This window comes from Choloepus didactylus, chromosome 18 (assembly GCF_015220235.1).
Source record: "Choloepus didactylus isolate mChoDid1 chromosome 18, mChoDid1.pri, whole genome shotgun sequence".
NCBI lineage: Eukaryota > Metazoa > Chordata > Mammalia > Pilosa > Megalonychidae > Choloepus > Choloepus didactylus.
Window position 1 is genome coordinate 36,622,736 of NC_051324.1, and position 15,530 is coordinate 36,638,265.

The following is a 15,530-nucleotide window of genomic DNA, read 5'->3' on the forward strand; positions in this document are numbered from 1 at the left end:
GAATAAATGATTACTTCCAACTCTCACATGCTATTAGTTCCCAAAGGGAGTCTTTCTATCTTTAAGAGGAGTAAACAAGATTAGAAGATTCTTGAAAACTGGGAGCCTTCATTAGGTTTTAAAAAAGTAGCTGGAAATGACTTTTGTATCAGTTTACCATGAGCAAACTATTTCTTGATCTGTCACCAAATATATAAAAAATGGTAAATCCTTTGTAGAAGAAAAAGAACCAAGTATACAAATGTCCAAATAAAACAAACTTTAAAAACTAAAACATTTTAAGTTAATTCAGATTGAAAAACCTTCTGTTAAGGATTAAAAACTATATCAATCTATATCACAAAGATCAGCTGATATGCATGTTTCTGTTTCCCTTTTCCAAAATATCACCTAATGGCAACTTTTCTTTAAATTTGATGACTAGTACTTACAATGAGCGCAGACACATACATGTATATGATAAATATTAATAGAAAAATACATAACTAAAAATAATTAACCATCAAATATGGAGGTATCTGTGGCTTATCAAAAAGATCCCTGGATTTAGACTCCTTTGACATAGGTCACATCTGTAAAATGGGGAAAGTAGTATCTAATTTCACAGGGCTGTTATGAGTATCTAATAAGAGAAAATTAAAGCAAAAAAAGTAGTTTGCCTAAGACTATACAGCCAGTGACTTTTGTTGCTATTACAAGGTCACCAAACTTCATTCTGTTCAAGAGGTTGAAGAGGAAGTAGCATCAGTTTTCTTGAAAAGATCTTGAAAACAATAGTCTTGCTCTTTATAGAAGACACCATCAGGGAAATTCCCACTTCAAACTCTTTTGAAGCATATCAGACTTGGCAGATCCAGGAAGCAGTTCAGCGAAAAGAACACTTGGGTTCCAGTCCAACAATTCCTTCAACTTGTCATTTCAATCCCATTTAAAAATTGTGTTATCCAAATCACTAGTGTTCTAGACAGCAGATGCAAACGATGAGTGACATGTATCACTGGGACCAGAAGGCACAAACCCCAGAATTCTGAAGAAGATCATGAGTTAGTTTGTGATACAACTGTTCAAAATAAGAAAACTACTGTATTAAATTGCTAGTATGCTGATATATTGAGAGATTGCCATCAGAATTCCCAACTATGATAAGGGGAATCTGATAATAGGTTAAAGCATGGTTCAGTTTTCGGTAGAGCAATTTAGTAATATGCATCAAAATGTAAAATGTGTACATTCCTTGACCCATCATTCCCAGGTCTGGGAGTTTATTCTACAAAGAAAATTTCACAAGTATTAAGAAAAGATATATGTATCATATGTATTCATCATTGTTTGTAGAAGCCCTAAATTGGAAAGAACCCTTATATTTAGCAGTAAAGCACAGATTAAGTAAATAATGATTATGGAAAACTATGCAGCCATAAAAAATGATGATAAAGACTCACACTTATTGACATGGAAAAATGTCTACCAAATATTGTTAAGTGAAAAAAGCAGATTACAAAACAACATGCATTCTATGACTGTAATTATGTAAAAATGAATACATATCTATATGTGCATATTTGCACAGAGATGTCTACATGGATATTCACTGTAATATTATTACCTGTTAACTCGGAGCAATAGAATTTCAGGTAACTTACTCTTTATCTTTGTTTAAAATGAAAGTTTAAACAATACAGTATACAATGACCATATATTCATTTTACAAAGACTACAAAGCTATGTTCAAAAACAAAAACAATATTTTAAATGGGATTATAAACTTGGTAGACTCATTTTTATATTGAGAAAGCTGCTGGGATAAAATCAGTCAGTGCTCAAGTACATATAATTTAGTAGGAGAAAAGGAAATAATAACCAATTGATGTATATAATCTAGTGCTTTCAAATGTTTGGAATAAAAAGGAACCATGGAATGTAATTTATACTTCAGAAATGTTTCTTATAGCTATTCAAATAGAAAAATATTTTTATTGCTATACATATGGGCAGAATTATTTTTAATGTGGAGAGTTTTGGAAAAATATTTAAATTGTATTTAGAATATAATTGGATCTGAGCTATCAGTTACAAACAAGGAGTAATAATTATCCCTTATATTTAGAAAACACTTTAGAGTGTACAAAGGACTTCCATGAGCATGATCTTACTTTAAATGTTTAAGCCTCAGCTATTATTTGAGATAGGTAGGGGACTTATTCTCCCCATTTTACAGAGAAATAAGCTGAAACTGAGATGGGATCCAATGTCCACAATGGTAGGAGTCACACTAGATTATCTGCTAAAGACACCAATCCAGTGAGCTGCTGTGCTGACGTGGGCCAATAAACAATATGACGAGTACTGAAAATTAAACATAGAATACTAACTAGCCTTTGTGCAAATTACAGCGAATTCCAACCTATAAAACTTGAGTAGTTTTATTTCCCACATTTTAGGACAAAGTTGTGGGAGATGGTCAAAAAAAGGACAATTAAATAGCCAAGGGATTTTAGAGGCTACTCTATATAAAGCATAAACAAACAAAAACTAAGTCCAGTTTGGAAAAGACCAAGAAAAAGAACAAAAAAGGTACAAACCAAGTCTACAAAACTGTTAAATATCATGGTGCTTACCAGTGTTTTACATGTACCAGGCAAGGCACTAGAATGTTTACCTGATTACAAAAGGTAGGACTAAAACTAACCCAGGCTTATTCATCATCTCTCAAATTACCATAATTATGGGATATTTTAAAGAAGTAAATTTAAGATAAATTGTAATTATTATCAAGAATTTATCTATGAGCTTCTCTGTTAAGAGCTTTATATATACTCCTTAAATCCTCACAACAATCCTCTGTGATAAATAGGAATTATCATGATCATTTTAGAGAAAATAATACTCAGAGATGAAGTAAACTGCCCGGTTTTTAACTGGTGGAGTCAGATCTTTTTTGGCTTTAATCTACTATAGCACTATTTTACATGGGAGAAAATATGGAACAAGAGAGTACCATATATAAGAATATAAAAAGATTTAAATTTTTTAGAGATTCAGGACTCACACCTAAAGGAAACTAAGATATTTTGGGGGTATCAAACCTAACTTTTCTTGAGATTAAAGAGAATAAACTCACCCATTCATATGTCTTAAGACCAGAGCCAAAATATTCAGCTGGAACATCTGACATGCAGTTTTCATTCTTCTATTTTCTAAGAAGGCAGTATATAAAAGTAGAAAGAATAGTTTCAAAATCAGAGTCCTGAATTTAAATTCTGATTTTGCTACTCCCTAGCTATGTGATCTTAGAAAACAAATTACTTAACCACTCTAAGATCTAATTTCCTTATCTACAAAAAAAGGAAATTTTCTATCTTAGTGTTTTCAGGATTAGAGGTATTGTAAAATGCTTAGCAAAGTACCTAATGAATAGATACTCATGAAATAACTATTACTGTCACTCAACAGAGTAGCTATTGTTATTGTTATCAATCAAGCTTCCCTAGTAGCCTTTTTTCTCAATTTCTTTGTTTTCTATTCCTTGAAAGTTGTCTTCTTTTTTTTTTTTTAACTAAGATACAGAGTCACAAGTTAAGCAGTATAGGGGTATCTAATTTTAAGTAAACCAACATGTGAAGTTATTAAAATTTTTAAAATTAGAATGATGTAACTTACTTTATAAAAAGATTTATCATTAGTCCTTTAAATAGTAAGCACTCTTTGAGTAAGGTATGACTTACTTCCTAAAAAGTTTAATTATATACAATTTTTCATGGACATATCAATACACTTACCAACAGACCAAAGGATGTTTTCTGAAGTCCGTTCTGATCCAGTGATTCTTAAAAAGGAATCAATTTGAAACACCTACTAAGAAAGGGACAAGGCAAGTGCTGCTACAGAAGAAATACATGACTAGAGAAAAATGTTAAGCAATACAAATTGTATAATACACCTTTCTCTAATGCAGCACTCCATAAATTTATTTATGAATAAAAACAAACATGAAGAGGTGCTTCAACTGCTTGTAAATGGGTTATAAATACAAATAGCCTAAAATTTTGGTATTAAAAACTAATTTAATTAGAAATTTAACTTAGAGTGCCTTTTATAACCAAAAATAATCAGGGAAAATAATTTATTAATTCAAGCAGGAATATAAAATTGTTCCATGCAAAATGACACCAAAAAGGAAACAAAGAAAAAGACAGGTTTGCTCTCCAGAAACCTACTGTTGTTACAAACCAGCCTCTTATACTTCCTTTGGCCAACAAATTTACAACCTGCTATTCATTTCTTAGAGGATATTAAAAATAATAAAACTATTAGTACATGTCCTACAGAACAATCTAGCTGCATTTCCCAAATGCAGTGTGCTATTTATTAAAACCAACCAAGATTATGCTAAGTACAAGAGCAGGTGTGATTTTTAAAACTGATATAAAAGAGACCTATGATAAATAAGAATGGAAGTAAGAAGAATAAAGATTAATTCATGCTGGCTTACATTCTCCTTCTTAATCAAACTATAGTAAAACAGTATAAATATACCTAATCATAAATTACAAATACACCTAATTTGAAATATTGGCTTCCAGTTACATGTTTCTCCCTGGGTATTTTTAAATAATTTTAAAATTAAAAACCAAGTAACTGCTTTAAGCTGGTAGCAAAGTATATTAAAAAAATACACACTATATTTCATAAATATTGAGATTAACAATCTGCAGTTCTAAAGAACTAGCATTTTTAAATCAATGTGTCTAGGAAAATATAATTACTTACACTACAGTTTTGGTACGTTAACTTAGTCTGCACACTTACCTAACTGGTGATATATTTCTTGTCACCATCTTGATGCCGATGAAAGTGATCATAGACTGATAAGATCTGTATCACTTAGCAAATTGTTTCAAAGTATAGGAATTTTAAAGAATAAAGCTGCATTAATATTTTGGATTAAAATTTTTAGTACAGATAACATTCATTTAAAATTTGTTCTCACATCAGTCCAAAAATGAAATTCTAAGAACAAAATAATCTAACTCAGGTACCAAAATTGTGAGACAAACAACTGTGCTTTCCTACAATTTAGTCAAATCAGTCTTCATACTGTTACCATATAACTAACAGAACATTTTGCTTTGAGGACAATTTTAGGAAGAGCATCTTAAGGAAAATCCCAACTAAAATAATAGTTTTAGCAAAAATAAGGTTTTGGCTCAACATGTTTATACAACACTCAGTTTTGGTAGAAACATGTTTTATTAAGGACAGTGAGACAGAAATGAGAAAACAGATGTATCAACCATGTATTTTATGACCTTTTTTCTAGAACAGCCAATCTTTATTTCTAGCCCCATTCCAATAAATATAAACGATATCATGAAATAGCTGAAAAATTACTGTCCAAATACTGAACTCTTGTAACCAAAACACACTTTGGGTTCGAGAAAACACAATTTGCACATACATAAACAAAAATAAAACAAAGAAAAAAGAAAACATATATTCCCAAAACAAAAACCAATTCAAGTTTAGGAATTAAAGTGGCTGGAAATACCTATTGTGTTACTGCTTTAAGAACCCCACGGAGCACCTTGTAACTCATTAATTGTACGTTTTCCTTAGGAGGGAAACAAGGTCCTCTCTCAGTCACATATGCATAAGGAAACCTCAAAACCCAGAGGCCATCAGGTGGGAGGGTGATTTCTTGTTTTTCTGGGTGGAATACTGGACATGGTGGTGGACCTGGCTGAACCTGAAAAACACAGGTAATATTAGTATTTTTACATAAACAAACAGTAGGTTCACAGTTCATATAGACAGAGCAAGTATGGATATACTCCTAACTTTAATCACATCCAGTATTCCATTACATCTGATATTCCATTGTTTAGTCTCAAATATTATCTTGCTTTTCTACAGATTTTTAACTTCAAGCTCTGCTTCTGAACCAAATTATGTTAATTAATCAATACATCCACAATTATTTTTTAAGAAACAGAATATTAGATAAAGAAGGTACTTAACATTAAGACCTGTTTAATTAAATAGTTTTGGTACTATCCTGTACTTTTAAAACAATCAAAACAAGCAATAAATGGGGACAAAAACAAAATGAAAAATACAGTGGGATGGGGGGGATGATTTGGGTGTTTTTTATTTTTTTATTCTTATTCTGATTCTTTCTGGTATAAGGAAAACGTTCAAAAATAGATTGGAGTGATGAATGCACAACTATATGATGGTAATGTGAACAGCTGATTGTACACCATGGATGACTGTATGGTATGCAAATATATCTCAATAAAACTGAATTAAAAAAAAACATGAACTAGGATAAAAAGAAAAACAAGCATTAGAATTTCTTATTTGTGTGTGTGTGTGTGTGGGCGGGGAGGGTCATACTTCTTACCTGAGGCATTAGTATTATCTGTAAAGGAGCATCAGGAACCACAACAAAAAGCCTCATAAGTTGAGCATAATGTGGTTTTAGCCCTCGACCCTGAGATGATGACAGAATATATAAGGGCATATCACTATTGAGGGCTTTTAAAGCTGATTCCTTTGGCCCACTTCCCATTACTTTCATTACTTTGTCAGGTCCTGAGCACATAAATCTCCGACCTCGAGAGTCTTCATACTCAAAGCCCACAAAAGCTCGGGCTATGTCATCTCTCCGTCTTCCTCTTCCCATTACAACTGCACTTCTCTTTCCAGGAATAGCCTTATTCGGAGCAGGCCAAGAATTTGTGTCTAAGTCCCCTTCATCTTCAGCTCTAGTCTTGATGACAATGTCCCAAGGCATAAGATAGTTAGTTCCTGGAATAAAGCCCTGTTGGTCCAAACCGGTATGAAAGTTATATGATTTAGCAGGACCTAGTTTAACCAAAGACCAGCTGGAGAATTTGGGTAGGAGACCTTTGGGGCAATTTGAATGTAGCATGCCTGGGAGATACTCAACTGTGGATGCCTGTCGATCAATCAAGTTTGGTCTCTTCTCATTTTTTACCTCTCCTTGACCATGAACTTCTGGATTATCTCCTCCTCCTTGTGGATCAGCTGGATAGGTACCTAAACTATCTGTAGACTGGCCTAAACTCAAAGCTAAACTCAGGCTTGTGCTCTCTCCTTGGGTTTGAGGTTCTTTTTCTTTAAGTTTATCAGCATCTGCATCTGGAGGGGCAGGAGAGGATTCATTTTTGGCAGGAGCAGGATCTGGAGTGCTTGGTTCAAATACTGGGAAATTGATATGATCCAATTTTCCACAACATTTTTCTTCCAGAAGCTAGGGAGGAAAAAAATAAACTTTTCACTTAAAATAACACATTCTTCATTCTAAAAAGTAACATCAGCAATCAATGTATAAACCAAACAGGTACATGTAAAATACTTTACACATCACACAGCAGTCCCATTTGCTTTTCCAGATATTTTGCTTCTGAAAATACACATTTTTACTCAAATGGTATTTAGCAAAAAAGAGAGAGACAAGAAAGAAGAAAAATTAAGATTTTACCTGATAAAAGTCATAGTTAGCTGCCTTGATATCAAAGGGATCATCTCGAGGTGCTTGTTTCCTTCCACAGTTACAGGCACCAGTGGATCGAGCTCGACTATTGTGATAAAGCACAGGAGGATTTCTATCAGCTTCTGGTTTTTCTCCTAAAAAATAATAACAGTCGCTATTAATTTCACAAACACAATGCAAAATCAAATTTAATTTGTATTCTACCACAACTAACCCCTAAATGTCTCTAAATAGTTCTTTCGAGATAGGAAGAAAAACAAAACAAAACAAACCTACAAAAACCTTAACCAAACACACATAACAGAAGAAGCAAGTCAAAGTATATAAAATAATTTATCATTTTAACCTAAAAGTTTTAGGGTTCCTAAGTGAAATATTCCCCCTTCTACTGTCATCGTGACCTTACCCCTCCTTATATTTATTTTAGTTCAATAAATCCTCTAGGATTAAAATGTTAATGTGAAATTTTTGAAACTTTGCACTAATTTAATAGTTCTCATTTACTAATCCAGTAGTGTTCCGTCTCTAAATACAAGAAAATAATTAGTAGTTAGTGCTAATATTTTCCTTTTATGGAAAAAGGAGCAAAAACTTACATCTGATTCCCTAAATTTCTAAAGGATTAGGTCCTTAAAATATCAACACATAGTGAACAAACTATTTTAAACCAAGAATAAGAACACAGCTCACAGTCTTGATTTCAAAATGCAGAGAAAGTTTTTGCTACCTGATTTAGGTAATGAGTGAAATTTATGTACACAGTGTTGATCAGTTAAACTCCTCTCCTCACAGAGCTGATGACCATTGCTCCAAAATTTGTAGCAGTCTTCATGTAACTGCATGGCGTATTTATGAAAGGCTGGACCCCTAGCATGTTGACTATATACTCGAAGGGCCTGGGCCAGCTGATTCTTATGGACAGTCATTGTGTAATTATGGGGCAAATTTGACTGGTAGGCACTATGGGCCATGGGTAAAGCTTTTTGGCACCGGTTTTCGGAGAATTTTGTGTCAATATCCAAAAACCCTTCCAAGACTTTAATACTGCTTAAAATCTTAGATGTTAGTTCCCCAGTGGGAGATCCCATGTCCTCCTCTTTCCCATCAATAGCCACTTCATACAGTTTTGAAGCTGCTGAGATCCACTTCTGATATGTGGGAAGTTCAAAATGGGAAGGCTGTGGGTTTCTGCCCACACTGTCATCAAAACCTTTCTTGCTCAGGACTAGCTCCACATGCTGCCATAGGAATTCTCGAAGGGTGAAATCCACTAGCTGGCCTGAAGAACTGGAACTGCTGCTGTCAATGTGGAAGGAAAGTTGTTGTCGGCTGTGCTGCCTCATCACCTGGTATCTCCTAGGCCCAGAAAGGGGTGCAGGCACCAGCAAAGATTCTGGGTCCTTCACAGTGCAATGACTCCTAAGTTGGTCCAGTAACATGCCTACTGGGTCTTCCTCCTGGCTTCCAGGAACTATATACACAAAAGCTTGGTTGGCAGGTACAGTAAAAAGGCAGTTGATGCTCTGATTAGTCAAGACACGGCTCTTCCGGAAGATTCTATAGATCTGGTCCTCCAGGGCATGCTGCAGTCTCCTTTTGGGAGAATGCTTTTTGGGCTTGTCTGGGTGAGCTGGGTCTTGATTCCGAGGGGGTTCTACCTTGAGAGCGCCATTGAGTTGAAAGAGGAAAAGGAGTCTGGGTGGACAAGGTCGGCAGTTTAACTTCCAATCTTTGCCAATTGGACAATCCTTAATGGCTGTTTTTAGGAGGGGCAGTACTTTCTGTCTCAACCCATCCAAGGCTCTGAATACCCGATCATAGGTGATGTCAAAGGAACAAGTGGGATGGACCAGAAGCAGGATGTGACAAACGGAGAAAAGGTAAAGGAGACTGAGGCACTGCAGCTTCTCCTGGTGCTTCCAGAACTCGTGGGCTTCTGCATGAGGTAAAGAGAGGCCACCTCCTGCTTCTCCACTCTGAAGGGCCCGACAAGCCCGGAGAAGCTGTGAGTTGTCACAAATGGAAGTAAGAAGAAGAAACAAAACTTTGCTTTCCTGATTGTAATAGGCCTGCAGAAGACTGTAGTCATGAGCGCCTGGCTCCGTTCGGTTCCCTTCCGCGGCCGCTACTCCTCCCCGTACTGGTTCCCCGGCCCCAGGGTCTCCGGCTCCACCTGTCTCGGAGGCGCCAGCTTCAGTCTTGTTCCCAGGCCCTGGATCCCCAGGATCTTGTTCGCGAAAGAGGGGAAAGACCTGTCGGTCGCACACCGTGTTCACAAGCGAGAACTTCTCAGAATTCAGGCGCAAAGCCGTCTTTCCGAAGATTCCCACCACGCAGATCTCATCCTCCCGCCAAGGAGGCTCCGGTCCGCTAGCCGCGTTCCCTCCGCTCTCTGTAGGGGTCCCTCCCGGACTTTCAGAGCCTGTCCAGGCTGAGGCTCCCATCAGAAGCTCTCGCAAGCCGACGGGTCCCGCCATTGTGTAAAGCCTTCCCTAACGCCCTTCCGGTCCGCACGGCAAACACAACCGGCTTTCCTCACTTTCGAAAGCCCTCCTCCGTTTCTTTAGTAACCTCTTTCCTCTCACTTTGGTTCCGCCTCCCGCTCCTTCTCTTCTTGGTTTTACGCCAAGATTTTCCCTCCTGCACTGCAGCTGGTTTGAGATTTTCTTAATTTTGGACGGTAGGAGTTCAGATGTCAACATCGTGGGTACAGAGTTTTGGGGTGATGTAAAAATGTGGTAATGGATATAGTGATAGTAGCATGACATTGTGAATATATTTAACACTACTGAATTGTGTACTTGAAAGTGGTTAAAATGGAAAATGTTATGTCGTATATAGTACCACAATAAAAATTAAAGAAAAGGGAAAGAGAAAAAAACCCATACTATTGGAAACAGTTACTTTGCACTTAAAGGACTAAAAAAACTCTGCGAGAGTGTCCTATCTTGTTTTGTTTTGTTTTGTTTTTTACGTTTTTTATTGTGAAATATAACATATATACAAAAAAGTGATAACTTTCAAAGTACAATTTAACAAGTAGTTAGAGAGCAAATTTCAAAGAATGTTATGGGTTATATTTCCACAATTTCAGTTATTTCCTTATTGTGAAATATAACATATATATATAAAGGTGATAACTTTCAAAGTACAATTTAACAAGTGGCTTTAGAGGAAATTTCAAAGAGCGTTATGGGTTACAGTTCCCAGCATGTCAGGTATTTCCTTCTAGCTATTGTAATACCATAGAAACTTAAAAAAAAAAAAGTATATAAAGATGCAGTATTTGTAATCCTTTGTTAAATCCTATCTTGTCTGTTGCTACCCCTCCATCTCGTTTGATCACTGTCTCAATCTTCAGGGATATCTGGGCAGTGACCACACTTACTTGTTCATATTAAAAAGGGGTGTTGATATTATGGGGAAGGGGGATGAATCTGGTTGATGTTCTTGAAGAGGCTGTTGCCTCTGGATTTTGGCATATCTGGCATAGGAACACTCTGGAGGATTTAAGTTTCTGAAAAATAAACCTAGTGAGTGAAACTTTTATGGAGTCTCAGATAGGGACCTAGATATTATTTAGTATTTTCAGGACTAGTGTTGGTATGGGCTTGGCATACTGTGACCATTTGGAGTATCTAGCTGGGGCTTGCATAAGAGTAACCTCCAGGATAGCCTCTCAACTCTATTTGAAATCTCTTAGCCACTGAAACCTTATTTTATTACCTTTCTTTTCCCCCTTTTGGTCAAGAAGTCATTCTCAATCACTGGATGCCACAGCCAGGCTCATTCCTGGGAGTAGTGTCCCATGTCAGCAGGGAGGAGGGTAATGAATTTATTTGCAGAGTTGGATTTAGACAAAGGGCACATCTGAGCAACAAAAGAGGTTCTCTGGAGGTGACTCCTAGGCATAATTATAGGTGGGCTTAGCCTCCCTTTTACAGCCACAAGTTTCACAAGAGCAAACCTCAAGATCAAGGGCTTGATATATTAAGTAGGGGGTTTCTAATTTCACATGCATATATTCTGTCCAAGATCAACAATCAGTGTCTCCTATTATCTTCACTTAGTTGTACAATCATCATTACTCTAAATTTTAACCAATTATCATAAGCCAAAATACCCAAAGCTCTTATCAGCCCCTAATTAATTATCCCTAGTATTATTGTGGTACTAGTAAGGTATTCCTATTGAATATAGTCCATAGTATGCAATAGGTAGTTTTCCCCATATACCACTCTGTTAGCTCTTTGTACCAGTGTCATATCTTAAAAGTCAATCATGAAACATTTATTTATATTTGAAGTGCTAATCTGTGGGATACACGCCTTTAAACAATCCCTTTCAATCATATTTGCCTTCAGTGCAGCACTGATACTTATAATCCCATTAATGAACTATCATCGCCCCTGTCCATTCCCTTACCTTTAAGTTCACCTCATCAACAGGTCTCTACGTATAAGGTTCTCATCCCCCCTTCTCTGGCTTCTTTCTGTCTCTAGGTCCTCTATATTATACATTATAAGGCACCAATTTTACATTATTCAGGTAGATCATATTAGTGATGACATAATATCTCTCCTTTTGTGTCTGACTTATTTCACTCAGCATTAAGTCTTCAAGGTTCATCTACGTTGTCACGTTTCAGGACCTCATTCTTTCTTACTGCTGCATAGTATTCCATCTTATGTATATACCACATTTTGTTTATCCACTCATCTGTTGAAGGACACTTAGATTGTTTCCATCTTTTGTCAATTATGAATAATGCTGCTATGAACATTGGTGTGCAAACGTCTGTGTCACTGCTTTCAGATCTTCTGGGTATATACCGAGTAATGGAATTGCCAGTTGTAGGGTAACTCAATATTTAGTTTTCTGAGGAACTGCCAAACTGTCTTCCACAGTGGCTGAACCATTATACATTCCCACCAACAATGGATAAGAGTTCCAATTTCTCCACATCCTCTCCAGCATTTGTAGTTTCCTATATGTTTAATGGCAGCCATTCTTTTTGGTGTGAGATGATATCTCATTGTGGTTTTGGTTTGCATTTCCCCAATAGCTAGTAAGATGAACATTTTTTTCATGTGTTTTTTAGCCATTTGTATTTCCTCTTCGGAAAAATGTCTTTTCATATATTTTGCCCATTTTATAATTGGGCTGTTTGTACTGTTGTTGTTGAATTGTAGGATTTCTTTATATATGCTGAATATGTGTGTTATCAGATATATAGTTTCCAAATATTTTCTCCCATTGACTCTGTCTGTTTTTAAGAGTAGGAAAGTGTTCAGTTTAAGCTCTAGAATTTTGCTTTTAGTCTCTGCAGACTCCTGCGTAGCTTTTTAGAAATGCAGAATCCCAGGTTCCATCTCAGACCTACTGAAACAGAATATGTATTTCATTGAAATCCTAGTGAGTTATACACCCTTTATAATTTGAGAAACAGTGCTCTGGAAACATCTTGCAAAGGAAGGTCCCCATTCAAAAGGAAATATAATTTACTCACATCAATAAGGAAAAAAAACCAGTGATATTGAAAAGTTTATGGAATGCAAGCTGTTCCTGTTTGCTAATACTGCCATTTTGCAAAACATCAGAAATGGATTGGCTTTTATGAAAGGGGGTTTATTTGGTTACAAAGTTACAGTCTTAAGGCCATTAAGTATCCAAAGTAAGGCATCAGCATTCAGGTACCTTCACTGAAGGGTGGCCTTTGAAAACCTCTGTTAGCTCAGAAGGCATGTGGCTGGCGTCTGCACGCTCCCAGGTTGCATTTCAAAATAGTTCTCCAAAATGTTGCTCTTGGGGCATTTTGTCCTCTCTTAGCTGCAGCTCCTTTCCAAAATGTCACTCTCAGTTGCTCCGAGGTCCCTCTGTTTGTGAGCTGTTTTTACAGGACTCCAGTGAACTAATCAAGACCCACCCTGAATGGGCAGGACCATATTTCCATGGAAACATTCAATCAAGAGGTCACACCCTAATGAAAGCTGTCACTCACAGTTGGGTGGGTCACATCTCCACGGAAACACTCAACCAGAAAGTTCCAACCTAATCAACGCTAATACGTCTGCCCCCACAAAATTGCATTAAAGAATATGTCTTTTTCTGGGGGATATAATATATACAAACCAGCACACAAGCTTAAAAAATTTATTTGTCAGGTTTGAAAGAGTATACATCACAATGTTGACAGTGGTGGGATTTGTTGGTTTTTTTAAAAACTTCTCTTTTATTTTTATATCTCTGTTTTCTAATTTTTCTACAATGAATACTTCAACTTGTAATAATTTTAAAAATTCTTCCTCGAAGAAATGTGTGGAAAGCTATAATTCAGTATTTAATTTAGCTAATTGGAAGTTTGAATGGTTAGATTTAATTTTTGAAATAATCTTGAGGTAGAAATGGAATGAGATCACTCACATTTAATGAGTTCTTACTTGGAGTATCAAGTAATAATCAAACATTTGCAGATTACTTACTTTGTGCCTGTCTTTGTGCTAAATCTTTATCAAGAATTATCTCATTTAATCCTCAAAGAAAGGGTGGGGAACTAAGTCCATAGTAGTGGTGTTTTTGACATATTAAACTATATTGGGCTTCCATAAATTCTTCTCAACTAAATCTTATTTACTAACAAGAACTTAGAAAGGAGTAAGGGTGGGTTATTTATTGTATTTTTAATTTTTTTTGTTTGTCTGTTTTCTCTTTACTTTTCCCTTCTCTACTTCTACACATCTAGATCCTCTCTGTGTTTGAAGAGTCAACTAAAATGAGAAAATCTGTGTTTATCCACATAAATTATATTGTGATCCTCCCCATGTAGATTATTTGCTGTTTAGTATGTGAGTATGTGACTTTGATGATTTAAGACACTTTAACAATTCTTCAACTCATAAATCCAAGACAATGGTGTATGTTCACCACACACATCATGTGGATTTCTCAAGTAAACAAAACATGAATAAGCCAAATAGATCAGTTGTAAAAAGTAATGAAGTTCTGATATATATGCAACAACATGGATGACCCTTGAGGACATCATGATGACTGAAATAAGTCAGATGCAAAGGGACATATATTTTATGATTTCACTCATATGGAATAACTAGAATGTGCAACTTCATAGATACAGGAATTCAGAGAGTACAGGTTATGGGTGGAGATGGAGGGAATGGGTAGTTAATACATAATGGGTGTAGGGTTTCTGTTTGTGGTGATGGAAAAGTTTTGTTAATGGATGGTGGTAAGGGTAGTATAACATTTGTGAATGTGATTAATCCCACTGAATTGTATGTGTGGGAGTGGTTGAGATGGGAAATTTTATTTTGCATATATGTTTTCACAATTAAAAAAGAGAGAGAGACTAAAAGGACAATGACAATTAAATGCAATATATGATCCTGGACTGGATCTAACAATTGAGGAGAAAATGCCCAAAATAATAGAATTTTAAAAAATGATATGCTTTATATCAATGTTAAATTTCTTGAAGTTAATAGCTATACTTAATGAAGTTGCATTAGTAAATATCCTTGTTCTTAGGAAATATACATGGAAGTATTATGTGTTCAAGTAGCATGTTGTATGCAGCCTACTCTCAAATGCTTAGGAAATAGACAAGTAGGATGGATCGATGGATGGATAGATGGAGATAGATAGATAGATAGGAAGAATGATATAACAAATGTGGCAAAATGTTAAAAGTTGATAAATCTGGGTATATTGGTAGAGGGTATATTGGAGCTCTCTGTACTGGTTTTGTATGGTTCTTGCAACTGCCCTGTAAGTTTGAAATTATTTCAAAATAAAAAGTTAAAAAAAAAAAAAACATTTTGACAATTAAAATTTTAAAACCCACCAAATAGACCAGACATTCTTGAAGAAAACATGAGCAAAAGGAACCTTCACACTCTGCTGATGGGGCTGTAAATTGGTACAACCAATTGGAAAATCAGTTTGGTAATATCTAGAAAAGCTCAAAATAGACACATTCTATAACCTAGTACTT

At 35.7% G+C, this 15,530-nt stretch overlaps 2 protein-coding genes across 4 annotated transcripts in view; both read right to left on the reverse strand.

Moving 5' to 3' along the window:
• The window catches only part of GDPD1 (glycerophosphodiester phosphodiesterase domain containing 1), a 56,935-nt gene extending 53,107 nt beyond the window's left edge, over positions 1–3,828 (reverse strand). Inside the window, exons 1-2 of the mRNA XM_037809299.1 lie at positions 3,780–3,828; positions 3,122–3,197 (exon numbers count right to left, since the gene is read on the reverse strand). The gene's annotated coding sequence lies outside the window, so the exon portion shown is untranslated. The remainder of the gene's footprint in view (positions 1–3,121; positions 3,198–3,779) is intronic.
• SMG8 (SMG8 nonsense mediated mRNA decay factor) lies at positions 245–10,029 on the reverse strand. Of its 3 annotated transcripts, none has more exons than XM_037809298.1 (8): positions 8,247–10,029; positions 7,508–7,653; positions 6,404–7,276; positions 5,549–5,746; positions 4,810–4,883; positions 3,780–3,852; positions 3,122–3,197; positions 245–1,027 (listed from the first exon to the last, which is right to left on the reverse strand). In XM_037809298.1, exons 1-4 carry the CDS (start codon positions 9,994–9,996, stop codon positions 5,549–5,551), a joined length of 2,967 nt encoding a protein of 988 aa, XP_037665226.1. In that variant the 5' UTR covers positions 9,997–10,029; the 3' UTR covers positions 245–1,027; positions 3,122–3,197; positions 3,780–3,852; positions 4,810–4,883. The 3 variants fall into 3 exon arrangements, with proteins under 3 accessions (XP_037665226.1, XP_037665224.1, XP_037665225.1); XM_037809296.1 differs by having other exon boundaries at positions 3,780–3,855; XM_037809297.1 differs by having other exon boundaries at positions 3,780–3,826; positions 4,810–5,746.
• Positions 10,030–15,530: the final 5,501 nt, after the last annotated feature.